The 13,548-nt window shown below is 45.9% G+C and overlaps 2 protein-coding genes and 1 non-coding gene across 5 annotated transcripts in view; 1 reads left to right on the top strand and 2 right to left on the bottom strand.

Annotated features, from left to right (window-relative positions):
* Window positions 1–8,769, bottom strand: part of BICRAL (BRD4 interacting chromatin remodeling complex associated protein like) — an 84,538-nt gene extending 75,769 nt beyond the window's left edge. The window contains exon 1 of one of the 3 annotated variants that reach the window (XM_032463094.1): window positions 8,754–8,769. The gene's annotated coding sequence lies outside the window, so the exon portion shown is untranslated. Of the gene's footprint in view, window positions 1–187; window positions 241–2,061; window positions 4,635–8,753 lie in introns of those variants that run through there. The other 2 variants (XM_032463093.1, XM_032463092.1) reach the window with 2 other exon arrangements.
* Window positions 8,770–8,833: 64 nt separating this feature from the next.
* TBCC (tubulin folding cofactor C) lies at window positions 8,834–10,342 on the top strand. The gene has a single exon (XM_006190653.3). The coding sequence runs from the start codon at window positions 9,041–9,043 to the stop codon at window positions 10,076–10,078; it is 1,038 nt and encodes a 345-aa protein (XP_006190715.1). The 5' UTR covers window positions 8,834–9,040; the 3' UTR covers window positions 10,079–10,342.
* Window positions 10,343–12,832: 2,490 nt separating this feature from the next.
* TRNAD-AUC lies at window positions 12,833–12,904 on the bottom strand. The gene has a single exon. It is a non-coding gene; the product is annotated as a tRNA-Asp (tRNA).
* Between the last annotated feature and the right edge of the window lie 644 nt (window positions 12,905–13,548).

Genomic DNA, 13,548 nt, shown 5'->3' with positions numbered 1-13,548 from the left:
CCGACAGATAATTATTGTGAGCCTTCGCTGCCAGGCATGATGCCCTATGCAGGGGCGATGGGGGGCGAAAAATAGTAGACTCACCACAGCCCTCGTGTAGCCACAGTCAAGTAAGAGCTTAAAGTCTGTGAAAATACTATGCATTCTATGAACGTTACACAGCATGCCTCTGTTCTACATTCCTCACCTGTAAAGTGAGGTAAGATCGGATCAGCATTTCTCAAAACTGACCATCTCGAAAAGGCTTTCACAAAAGAAACTTCAAAAAAAAAAAAAAAAAAAAAGGAAGAAACAAGGAAAAAGAATATGAACTCACAATACAATTCTTTAAACAGAATGAATAGTCATTTTAAAAAAATCATTACATATCCTTATTCTTTCCTTTTACTATAAGCCAGTTTTTGTCCTGGAATTTAAGAATCCCTCAGGGCTCACGCAGCTCTGACTTTCTAATAATGTTTGGTTTTCCTTTGCAGCACTATTTACATGTAAATTCTGCCCAAATATCCCCCAGAATTGCAGAAAGCCAGAGACCTGTTCCTAGGGGAATCAGTAAAAGGTCCTTTCTGAGAAAGTCATAGCACACCCAGCAAATTGTGGTTCCACCTCTTACCCCGAGGGCTGGGCAGAGCACAGGGACAAAGGTCCCAGGGCTGGAAGCAGAAAGGCACAAAAGTTGAGGGTCTCCTTCAGGTCTGGCCCAATACACGGTTCTTTCCCACATGTTACTTTATTTAACATCACAAGCATCCCAAGGGAAATAAATCTTTTTCTTTATCCCCACTTTTCAGTTGGAGGAAACTGAGCTCAGAGAGGTTAAGTATCATGCCAAACATCACACAGCTAGTAATCAGAATTTAAACTCAGATCTGTCTACTTATTGCCACCACCATACTGTGCTGCCAGGAGGAGGCATCAGAGAAAGAACAGACAGAAAGAACAGACACAGAAAGGCTTTAAGAGATTTATGTGCCTTTTGACAAGAAAGGAATTTGAAACTACGTTCAAAAGACAATTCACACTGTCAGTAAGAATGTAAATTGGTGCAGTCACTGGAAAACAGTATGGAGGTGCCTCAAAAACTAAAAATAGAACTCCCATAGAATGACCCAGCAATCCCACTCCTGGGTATAGATCTGGAAAAAGCAAAATATTAATTTGAAAAGATACATGCACTCAAATGATGTTCATAGCAGCATTTTTACCATAGCCAAGATATGGAAGCAACCTAAGTGTTAATCAACAGATGAATGGATAAAGAAGATGTAATGCACACACACATGCACACGCACACACACATGTGCAAGCAATTGAATACTACCCAGCCATTAAAAAGAATGAAATTTTGCCATTTGCAACATGGATGAACTCGGTGGGTTTTATGCTTAGTAAAATAAGTCAGACAGAGAAAGACAAATACTGTATGATATCACTTAAATGTGGAATCTAAAAAATAAAACAAACTAGTGAATATAGCAAAACAGAAACAGAATAACAGATACAGAGAACAAACTAGTGGTTACCAGTGGGAAGAGGTAAGAGGGGAGGGCCAAGACAGGGATAGGGGATTAAGAGGCACGAACTACTATGTATAAAATAAATAAGCTATAGGGATATATTACACAGCACAGGGAATATAGCCCATATTTTATAATAACTATAAATGGAGTACAACCTTTAAAAACTGTGAATTACTATGTTGCACGCTGGAAATTCATACAATATTTATCTTGGAGCCAGCAGCTGATGCACCTTGTTAACTTGGCCTCTCTCCTGATCAGCTCAACAAATATCCTCCTCCTGCGCCTGGACTCCTTCCATCCCTTACCTAGAAATGAGGATGGTAAGCCCCCGGACTCACTTCTAGGAGAGGTCTTGCTTCCAGCCCAACTCTTCATCCATTAATCTACTGAACAAGCCTTTATTAACGTATACCAGGTGCTATGCTAGGCATACGGTGTGGAATAAAACACATCCCCGGTTAGAGAAGCCCAAACTGCAGACTAGATGGCTGCACATATACAGTCAGGATACCGACTTCACAAGCTGATAAACACTCACCCAGAGCCAATGGATGGAAGAATCCAGATAGGCTTCCTGGAGGAAGAGATGTGTAAAACAGGTCTTATTTGAGACAAGTGCCCTGTCATGTGGATAAGAAAAAACACAGGATTGCGGGCAGCAGAACAAGGGAGTAAGCAGCAGGTCCCACATGGGCCCACCAGCTCTCTCCAAACCTGCTCATCTTGCACCAAGCTCACTACAGACCCAGCTCCCCGAGCTGGAACCTTCCACAACTATTTGCCCTCCTGTATCCCTTACTTCCGGTGAATCACGGAGTCCTGTCTAGTCTCCTTCTACATCTCTCAGCCGTGGCCCCTTCCTCTCTCTCCTCACTGCCATCCCCACAGCCCAGCACCATCATTTGTCCTTGGCTTCTGCAACAGCCTCCAAACTGACATCAGTTCACTTCTGCTCCACGTGAATCCATTCTGCACAGAGCATCTAGATTGAGCATTTGTTAAAGGGGGAAAAAAAGGAGTAGGTGGGTGGGAGTCATCTGATGCTGTCATTATCCTGCTTAAATCCTGCACTAGCTCCCAGTGCCTTCACAATTACGACAAAAGTTCCCAACAGGACTTACAAGACCCTCAGTGGTCTGGCCTCTGCTCACCTCCCTAACTTCTTCTCTGATCGTCAGTTCGTCTAATGCAGTGGCTGCCAACCCTGGTTGCCCAGTACAACCACCTGGGGAGTTTAAAAAACACCAGTGTCGTGCCCACTCCCTGGCATTCTGACTGAATTACTTGAGGCAAGGCCCTGGGCAGTCAGGAGGCCGCAAAGCTCCCCACGTGACACTAACGCGCAGTCCCCACCTGAGGACGTTGCTCTAACACATCTAACGGGCTTGCCACGTGCACCCTGTCTCTGTGGCTAGAGGCACTGGAGCTCTCTTGGCTTGAGGCCAGGGACTTTTGGTCTGTTTTGTTCACTGCACTATTTCCAACATCTAGAACAGTGGTTGGAACACAGTTGGTGCTCCGTGAATATTAGTAGAAAGAAATGAATGAATGAGTGACTCTGCTTTCTCCCTTCACCTGGTTAGATTTCACTCGTTCTTTAAGATCCAGCTTAGATTTCCTGAAAGATGCTCCCTCCCCTGATTCTCCTATTCTGGGTTAGGTGATCCTGTGTGTGCTCAGCACCCAAGATTTCTCCCATTACAGTACACATCACACCACCTTGTAGTGGTCTGCATCTGCACTGAGCCTGTAAGCTCTGAGGGAGCCCTGTGGGTGTGTTCGTCAGGATAGTACCTCCATCTCCTAGCGAAGCGCCCAGCAGAGTCAGTGCTGATTTAATGATTGCAGCACAAATACACGGAAGTGAGTGAGCATGAGTGTGGATGTAACAGCAGAGTATGGGGTGGCTGGAGTGAAGGCGATGGTGAGGCTCGCTAGGCACAGGTGGTGAAGGGCCTGGCATCCACACCAAAGACTATGAACAGTAACAGATGATAGGGAGCTGGCAGAACTTTTAGGTAAAGTGACACAGTCAGCTTGAATTTTAGGGCAATAAGTGTCTGAGGCATGGAGGACTGGGGAGCTCAGGGAAGCACAGGGGGAGGGGGCCAGATGGGGGTCTAGAGCAAGAGCCCAAGGAGGAGATGAGGAAGGGGGTTAAGGCCTGAAGAGAGAGAGCCAGCCGAGACAGAGAGAGAGGGAGAGGGAGGGAGGGAGAGACAGAGAGAATGAATTAACAGTATTTGTAGCCTGGGTGGACCAGTGAGGGTGAACGAGTCTCTGTGGATGACTCTGATTTCCTGCTTGGAAGACTCCAGATGTGGTTCGCAAGGGTGATCAGATGCAGTATCATGATCAGACAGGTTGGACTCAGGAACCTGACTGCCTCCATTCAGATCTCAGCTCCACCACTCACTAGCTCTCGGTCCTGAGGAAGTCACCTTCACCTCTTCCGTTCTTCCTCTGTTCAATGGGGATGACAAGTAGTGCGTGCAAACAGCACAGGGATGTTGTGAAGGCTGAATGAGGTAATACGTGGAGATTCTCAGCCACTGCCAGGCACAAAAGGGCACGTGGTAAATCACATAGAAGAGTTAGCAAAACCATTTATCTACAGCATGGTGGGTTATCAGCAAAGAGGGCTGCCCACAGTTCCTTCCATCCTCTGAGCCTGTGCTTCACCCACTGAGAGGTGGAGTCCTTGAATCTGGGAGGCCCTTGTGATTTGCTTTCACCAAACAAATGCACTAGAAGTGAGACTGTACCAATTCTGGCCCAAGACTTAAGAGGCCTGGTGGCATTTACTTTTGCCCCTTTGGACGCCAGCCACCATGCAAAGCTGGAGCGCGATTACTGAAAGCTTAATTTAGGGGGTCTTGACCAGCATTTTGAAATGCAATAAAAAAGAACAGAAAATAGCATCACTGTACAGCATAAGAGAATTTTCTGTTTCTTAAAGCTTCTGTTTAAATTACAGTGCTTCTGTTACTATAAGTTGAGGTCAAAAGGTTTGTGTATGTTAGAAAACTTTCATAATAAGAAGTTAAGACAACATCACCACCATAGAGAACGTGTCCTTCTCTCCATCTACTGCAAACCCTCCCACCTGTGTTTTGGTTCCCATCCCCTCTAGCCATTCCAGGACCATAATATTATGGACCTTCTGTCTTCTTTCTCTGTAAAAAAAACTTCCCCGGCCACCACACCCTCCCCCCATTTATTCATCCTTTCTTCCTTCACTGTCAAACTTCTCCAGTTACCTGGGTTCGGCATCAGCCCCATCCAGGGCTCTCACCTCTCCGTCTCACCCCTGACGTCTGCCTCCTGCCCACAGCGCTCCTCAGACACAGCTCTCCATGAAGTCACCAGGGACTCCATGAACCCACACATCTAGAAGACACTTTTCAGTGTACCCTCACCCCTCCTTGTTCACTCCTGCTCATTCTTCCAGCCTGGGCTCAACCCCTGCGGGAGCCTTCACTACCTCCCAACAAGGTTGAACCTCCCACTAAGGGCACTCCCTGTCCCTCTGCCCTTCCTAACAGTTGTCAATTGTCACTGTTACAATTTTACATGTTTGTGTAATTATTTGCCCAGATGAGGCCTCCTCAAGGAGGAAAGGGACTCTGCCAATCTTTTTGCACCCTGGCAGCTGGAGAGCCTTCCTGGCTCAGTGCTGGGCACGGTGCTTAATAAACTGACGTTACAGAAATAATCAGCACCAGCCCCTGGACTAGGCATCAGATGTATCATGATGGAAAAAGCCTCAGCAAGTGAAGGGTGTGGAGGGGGAAAAGAAAGCCAGGGGCAGAGGTGGAAGGAAAGGGCTGCTCCCATGCTGGTCCCCAGACCAACCTGGAGCCTTTTCAAGCACAACACATGCCATCATGGCTGGCATCTTTCACTGTCTTTGTGTCAGAAAAGTCAGTGACCCAGGTAGGCAAATCTGCCTAGTATTTCATATTTGACATGTAGAACTCTTAAAGAATCCTTTACATTCACTACATGTTCAATATTTGCTGAAAGATGAATAGGTGACAGACACCTCCTTCTGACATCGAGCTACTAGAACACAGGGCCTGGATCTGTTTGATTTGTGGAGGTGTGGCCGGCACATCCTACCTGCACAGGGTCCCTGCTAAACTCTGCAGGACACAAAAAGCCTGATTCTTTGCTGTCCAAGCACAGCTAAAGACTGTTTAATTGTGCTTAACATGCTTACACTACTTGGTTACTGATTTCCTGTGGCATATCATCACTACACAAACGTTCACTTTATGATGTTAAAAGATCAAATAAATATGACAAGCATTTAAAATCACAAACATAGTGTGGAGATACAACCAGCAAAAATCTAGATTAAAGAAATAATCAGTTTTTTTCGACAAACAACTGGGGAGGGTAGAGGATTCTGAAGTGATTAAAAGTAATCTAAGAGACACAGGCACACAGTACAGAACATGTTTGGATCCTTATTCAAATAAAATAACTTAGAAAGAAATTAAAAAAAGAAAGGAAATTATGGAATAATTGAATGTGAAATATGAATACAGCCTGGAACTCAGATGATAATGAAATAATCACACATTTTTGGAGTGGGGTAATGGTATTGTGGTTATGTTTTAAAAAGAAAGTCCTAATCTTTTTAAGATACATATTGAAATGTTTATAGATTGTAAAATATGAAATATAAGGTTTGGGATTTGCTGTCAAATAATCAGAGTGAGATGGGGGGAAAGTGGACAGGGTTTTAGAAGAAACAAGACTGCCGGTTAGGAGTTGTTGATGTTGGGTGATGGGTACATGGAACACTCTTCTCTCCACTTTGAAATTTTCAGGAAGTCAAAAAGTAAATCAAACTAATAAATAGAATCATTACAGTATCAAAATTTTTGTTAAATAATCTTTAAAAGTCTCTAGCACCTTAGAATTCTTTCACTTTTCAAGATGTCTATAAGACAGTAGTCCTTCGGTTCACAAGCTCTTTAAAGTATTTCTGAAAGCAGGATTCAGAACACATGGGCTGCCTGCCTTTTGGCACACTTCTGCTGTATGCATACCCCTTCTCCTTCCATCAGAGCAGGCACTTTCCTCTGAGAAGCTGGGATCCATTTCAAGGATGCACACTGAATTGACTGCCCTCAAATGGCAGATAGAAGTTGCAAATACAGCCTGGCAATGCCTTCCTACAGCTTTAGAAATAGCTTTTAACCCATGTCTTGACCACCTTCCTTGGCTTGCAGTCGTGTTGGGGTCTGTCAAGAACTGTCAAGCCAATGCTTCATGATGACCACACTGCTGACCCCTGTCCATTCCTACTGGAGCTTCACATTAGTTTTCGAAAGTGCCTTCCACACAATGGGTGAGCAGGGTGACCTGTCCATTCTTGTCCTTTACTGCCTCTTTCTCATAAAAGTTTGAACTAGCCAACTTAAAATATTCAGAAACTTCCAAAGTCTACTGGACTCTATGCCAAAACCTCCTGTTGGGCAGGAATGAAGCTGAAAGTGTTTAACGACCTTCCATTTCACTTCTGATACAGACAACACTGTCCCCTACCCACAGATCACTAAGGCTAATACAAAAATGTTGCCTCATTCCAGCTGCAACTTCCAAGTCCACTAAACCTTATTTGGCTACAAACTTTATTAATTTGAGCGAGACAGATTGAATTGATGAAAAATTTAAGGGAGGGAGGTCAGGTTTTTCCCCTAGCAAAAAATAAATCTCCTCAAAACCTTCATAAAATAAAGCAGCCACTGCATTACCCGATACGACTCAGACAAGATAACCAGTTATATATTGCATTCACCAGCCTCGAAGAAATCATACCTCACAAGAAACCAAAAGCCTCCGTCTATCTTGACCATGAAACAAAGTGAACGAAAGAAAACACAGAATATATTCAAGCGTAAGCACTGGTTTTTTCAGCACCTCCGTTTCCGTCGGGTGCAGATTCGCACACACAAACGCACAATACCCCCCAGCGCCGCGTGGAATTTGCCAGTGTGACCTGTGCTGACTTTGCAGCGGAGAAATACGGGAATTCATGTTTGGTTTTGGTTTTGGTTTTGGTTTTAAATGGGAAGCAAAGGAGGAAGGTGGGGAGTGAAAAATTGGAGATGAGTCTTAATTCTCTCGTTTCCTCCAATCTTTCTCTCCATCAAAACGCAGGTATATCAGTGAAATGTCAAGTGACAGTTTCTTGGGCCATTAAATACCCCGATTTAAAAAACGATGGAGGCTGGGGACGGGTGTGGAGACAAGGGTGAAACCGAAGGCTGGAAGGGCCGGTCGGGTCAGAGGCCCCAGCGCTCCGCCCGACCGCATCGAGCACGCAAGGTCGCCGCGCACCGGCTGCTGGCCGCGCCCGGTTCTCGCCCGGCCGACTGTCCTGGGTTTTGCCAGTGACTGCGCCGTCTGGGCTGCCCACTCACACCTCTGGCTGGTCCCGACTTTAGGCTAGGCTCATTCACTTCCGGTGACAAATCCCTCCCACCACTTCTAGAAATAATGTAACATTTCCCCATCGCTTTCCTAAAGACCGACGGTTCCACTAAGACCCGCAGAGCCCGAGACTGGGGTCTCACCCCCAAGCGGCCAGCGGCGCCCAGCTGCGAAGGCAGTGACGGCGAAGGGTGGGGGAGGGCGTGGGAGGAAGAGGAAGGGGGTGTGGAATCTCACCCTCCCCCCACACCCCTCCGACTGCAGCAAATGGCCAAAAAAAAAGTAATCCGTTTTTAGACTCCCCCAGGGCCCCCTGAACCTGATTGCAGTGGGGGACCTAGTCTCTCCCATCCTGGTGCCCCTTGCCTTCTCCCGCCCCCGTAACTGCCTGCGGGAATCCGGGAGCCCTCGGCCACGCCAAACTGCAGCGGCAGGGGGGTGGGGACGGGTAGGATGAGGATTTGGGGGCGGTTGGAATGGGATGGGGGAAGGGGTGGTGGAAAAGAAAAAACCAGAGGCATGCAAGCGGCTCCCTAGCCAGCTGTTCCAGCTGCCGCTTCCTCCGGCGCGGGCCAGGCGGTGCAATATTCCCCCCCCTCCATCTTTCTCACCACTACCTGTCCCCCCCACCCACCACACGCTCACATTCCCCCCACCAGTAGAAGATCTCCGGCCTGTTAGGGGGTAGTAGGGAGGAGCCGGGGGGGAGGGGGAGGCCTGCGAGTTTCTAACCTTGTTCTTATAAACAAACCCACATGTGCAGCTGCCGCTGCTGCAACTCACCCCACAATCCCGGATATAAGTCCTGCCCCTTTAAGAGGAAAAAAAGCTTCCCCCGCCTGCCTCCCACCCCACCCATCCACCAGAACCTTTGTCTCCCCACCCAACTTGTCAGTCGGCCCCGCCCCATATCCCCGCCCCCTCCAACGCGGAGGAACCAATGGGCGAAGAAAAGAAGGCCAGGGTCTGACGTCAGCGAGTCCGGCCAATCACAGGTCGCGTTGGTGTGAGGCCTTGAGGAGGGCGCGCCCAGAGGAAGGAAGACTGGAGGAAAGAAGCTTGAAGTCAAGATGGAGACTGCTGGGCTCCCAGCTGCTGCTGTGGGGAACGGAGAACTGGGGCCCCAGAGGGACCTGAGCCTGGTGCCCGAGCGGCTTCAGAGGCGAGAACATGAGCGGCAGCAGGAGGTGGAAAGGCGGAAGCAAAAGCGGCAAGACCAGGAGGTGGAGGAGGAGAAGAGCGACTTTTTCGCCGCCGCGTTTGCTCGGGAGCGAGCGGCCGTGGAAGAGCTTCTGGAAGGCGGGGAGTCCGTCGAGCAGCTGGAGGAGGCGGCCGCTCGGCTGCAGGGGCTGCAGAAACTTATCAACGACGCGGTTTTGTTCTTGGCCGCCTACGACCTGCGGCAGGGACAGGAGGTGCTTGCGCGACTGCAGGAGGCCCTGGCCAAGCGGCGCGAGGAGATGCAGCCTAAGAAGCGTTTCGCTTTCAAGACCCGCAGGAAGGACGCTGCTTCAGCCGCCAAAGTAGACTCGGCTCCCCGCGCCCCGGCAGCGGAAGGCAGCCTGGCCTCCCAGCCGCCCTTGAAGGAGGAGGGAGGCTTCGGCTCCAGCTGGATCTGCGGCTTCTCCAACGTGCAGTACCAAGTCTTAGAGAAGAGAGCCGAGGAGCTGCACCAGCGCGACGTCCTTTTGACCCAGCTGAGTAACTGCACGATCAAATTGTATGGCAATCCGAACACCCTGCGGCTGACCAAGGCCCGAGGCTGCACTCTGCTCTGCGGCCCAGTATCCACCTCTGTGTTCCTGGAGGACTGCAGTGACTGCGTGCTGGCTGTCGCCTGCCAGCAGCTCCGCGTACACACTACAAGAGACACCCGCATCTTCCTGCAGGTGACGAGCAGGGCCATTGTGGAGGACTGCACCGGGATCCAGTTCGCCCCCTACACATGGAGCTACCCGGGGATCGACCAGGACTTCGAGGGCTCGGGTTTAGATAGGAGCAAAAATAACTGGAACGACGTTGACGATTTCAACTGGCTGGCCCGAGATGTGGCCTCCCCCAACTGGAGTGTTCTTCCTGAGGAAGAGCGAAGGGTCCAGTGGGACTAAGCATTTGTTACTCTTGACTCCTACCAAATACTCCCCATGTGGGACTGACTCCAGCTAATGGGACCCCAAAGTTTGCTTTTGTTGTCACACTGTTTTTATTTTAAGATTTGAGATAGGCCCCTAATTTTGATTTCCATTAAACTTATGACAGGTCTACCATTTGAAAGAAGTTTTGCTATTTTGGTAATGTCTAGGAGCTTTTATTTGACGATGATAGTTTGAAGCCATAAGGGGAAAAGAGTGTTGTGTGTTGATGTTGAATGATTTGTGGTGGTTAAAAGTAATTGCAGCCCAGGGAACTATATTCAATATCTTGTAATAAGCTTTAATGAAAAAGGATATGAAAACAAATATATGTATGTAAATGCATGACTGGGACATTATGCTGTGCACTAGAAATTAACACATTGTAACTGACTATACATCAATTAAAATTTTTTTCAAAAAAAATAAGAGTAATTGCATGAGAAAGTAGGCTTTGTTTAATAAACGAAATCAGAAGGGCTTTAGTAGGAGCTAGTTAATCTGGAAGTAAGGTATCAAACCTGTTCAAACTATCTTTAGCCATTAAGAGCTTTTTTGAATTTCAGGTTTGACTTCCATAGGTATTTCTTCAGTAGGACTCTGGAAAGACTTCTCACCGGTCTTCAGCCACATGTTAGCTTGTGTTTCTGGCATCCAGCTAGTCATCGACTTATTTGGGTCCAAAGTTTTGGCCTGGACCCCAGGAGGCTCATGAGTCTTAACCAATGGTAAAGCTACCAATTTTTTGTGCACTTAAAATGTCAAAGACACCATTATACGCACCTTACTCATACAAACTTAATATGTCTTCAAAATCTTATGAGGTAGGTTCTGTTAACACCATTTTTCAAGTAAGGAAACAGATAATTAAGTTGCCCAAAGGTCACACAGCTCAAGTGGACTGGGACTTTAAACCAGGTACTCTGGCTCCAGAGCCCACCTTCCTAACTGCTACAAGATACTGCACTGGAATAGTGTTAGATGAATTGGACAGAATGGTCCCAAAATTATTAAAGAGGGCAAATTGTTTTTCTTAGATTCTCAGGCATAATGATGATATGTATCTATCATACAAAAAAGAATTTAGGCAAACTTCTGGCTGAATCTTAATTTTTCCACTCATTTTGCTATAATTCTCTACTGTTAAAATTTGGCTTTCTCCTCTATGCACTACCACCCATTATTCTTAAATGGAAACTGTAAGATTTTCAAAAAGCTTTTTTGTGTCTAGTGGCCTTGTAACTTCAGATGTGCTTTTTATTTAATTATTACCACAAGTATAAAGGTGCTTAAATTACCTCAAGTATTTATATGTTTAATATTTTTATGTTCTATTTTGTTCCAGAAAGGAGTTTAAAGTGGCTTCTAAGATATGTGAAGTGTAACATTAAAAAAAAAAATTACAAGGAGGAACAAGGATAGTCAGAAATTGGAGGCAGAAATGAGGCCAATAAAAATTGTAACCTGCCAACCTCTATTCTTTAGCTGGAGGTGAATCCAGATTTTTTTTCCCCTCAACTACTAGCTAACTTGAAAAGGGATGCTAATCAGTTTCACAATTTGCAACAGCCACAAAGAAGGGGGGTGGGGGAAGATTAGTTGCTTAGGAGAATTAATCCTGATGATAAAAAAGAGACAACATATAGTGAGATTCTCAACCGTATTTTTACATTAGAAACTTGGACCAGTATCCAAAGCTATTCCCCTAGAGACTGATAGTTCAACACAAGTGCACTTAAGGATAAACCATGCTTGTGGCACTAATGGGCTTCCAATTCATATTTGTGGACTCATCATTTTTATAGGAAAGTTAGCTTTCCTAATTAATTAAAAAAAATCCCTTGAACTTCTTACAAACCTGCAGTTTTTAATAAATAATAAAATCAAAAATTATAGCAGTATGAACCATAGTTAATGCTTGCTAATCTCAGCTGAGCTTTCTTTGCTGCTTCAGCAAGCCTGTCCTACCTTCCTGAATTGTGCCAAATCTCCCAGCCCCTTTTGTACTACAGCTCACAACTCTGCAGACTTCACCTGAGAAGTTATAGGCCATCCAGTTAGCACCCCCTAACATCCCTCAATATTTGAAAACATTTCCAGCCTTGCTGGTCTTCCTTACTAGAGGCATAGCTCTTCTTGCCCAGAGCTTCCTCTTCCACTTCTGCCCGTCCCTCCCTACCTCCTGTGGCTCTCAGGCCCTTTCCACTGGTCTTTTAAGACATCAGATCCTGAGTTCCTCCAATTGGATAATGGAGGGTGTTCCGGCTCCTTCCCTGTGCTGTCAGCTGTCTTAAAAGAATAACTATGTACCCACACCTACATCTACCCCCTCTAAATCTTTGTAACTTTACTTCTCTGCTGAAACTCATCTTTGATGGTATTACGGGGCCTAATCTACTGTCTCCCTCCCCTCCTCCACTCTTCCCCCTTCACTCTAGGTGAAGTTTACTCTTATTCTTGAAGTTCTTTTTTTCTGGCCATAACCTTTCTAAACTTTCTCTTCTGTTGGCTTCTTTCCCTTCATTGGGATTGAAATATGAGTGATGCTCAAAGTGTTGCCATTAGCTTCTTTGTATTCTTCTTCAACTGATGTGCACAGTTCTTGTGTCCATCCCTGGCCTTCACCCTTATTGGGCTCACCTGCCTTTCAACCTTTCAAATTCCATATACATATATTTTTTAGTTTATTTTCTGGGGGGAGGTAATTAGGTTTACTTATTTATTTTTTGACGGAGGCACTGGGGATTGAACCCAGGACCTCGTGCGTGATACGCATGCACTCTGCCACTGAGCTATACCCTCCCCACTTCAAATTCTATATATTTTTAAAATCTCCATTTTCTCTTCTCTCCTTCCCAAGTTCCATGTTTATTTTAATGATGTCACTCTTCCCCAGGCATCCAGTGCTTACTAGGGCCAAGCAGGTAAAGTCCATGAGTAAGGCTGCTGGGAGTAAGTCACTAGGGAGTTGGGGACTAGATGACTTGGCAGACAAATTCAAGTATTTTAAAAACATTGTATAAGCTGAGCACAACTTTTTCTGCAGTCTGCATCTGGTACCTGAGCTGGACCAATTTGTACTTAAATATGAAGGATGCCCAAAGTGATGAGAGATGCCCAGATCATCTCAGTTCTATCCCCAGGTCTTGCCTGTTCATCCCATCTTCTCAAGTCTCTCTGCCATTTTAGGAAGATAGACTCTATTACGTTTTCCCTAGACTTGAACTGGGATGGATTTTTGGATTTTTTTTTTTTCACAAAAACCACCACAACAAATCTATGTTAAAGTCACACCCCTGAATTAAAAGCATTGACTTAAAGTCATTTTAATAAGTTTCTATTAAGGAAATCTAACGATAGTGGTAATAACAAGGGGCATATTGCACCAATAAGTGTAATGACAATATATTTTCATTAAAATCAACTCTGGAAAAGCAATTAAATTT

This window comes from Camelus ferus, chromosome 20, assembly GCF_009834535.1.
Source record: "Camelus ferus isolate YT-003-E chromosome 20, BCGSAC_Cfer_1.0, whole genome shotgun sequence".
Taxonomy (NCBI): Eukaryota; Metazoa; Chordata; class Mammalia; order Artiodactyla; family Camelidae; genus Camelus; species Camelus ferus.
This window is presented reverse-complemented; position numbering and strand designations above follow the sequence as displayed.

What these genes read in the sequence shown, in the direction of transcription:
- TBCC (XM_006190653.3), top strand. Translation starts at nt 9,041, where the DNA reads ATGGAGACTGCTGGGCTCCCAGCTGCTGCTGTGGGGAACGGAGAACTG.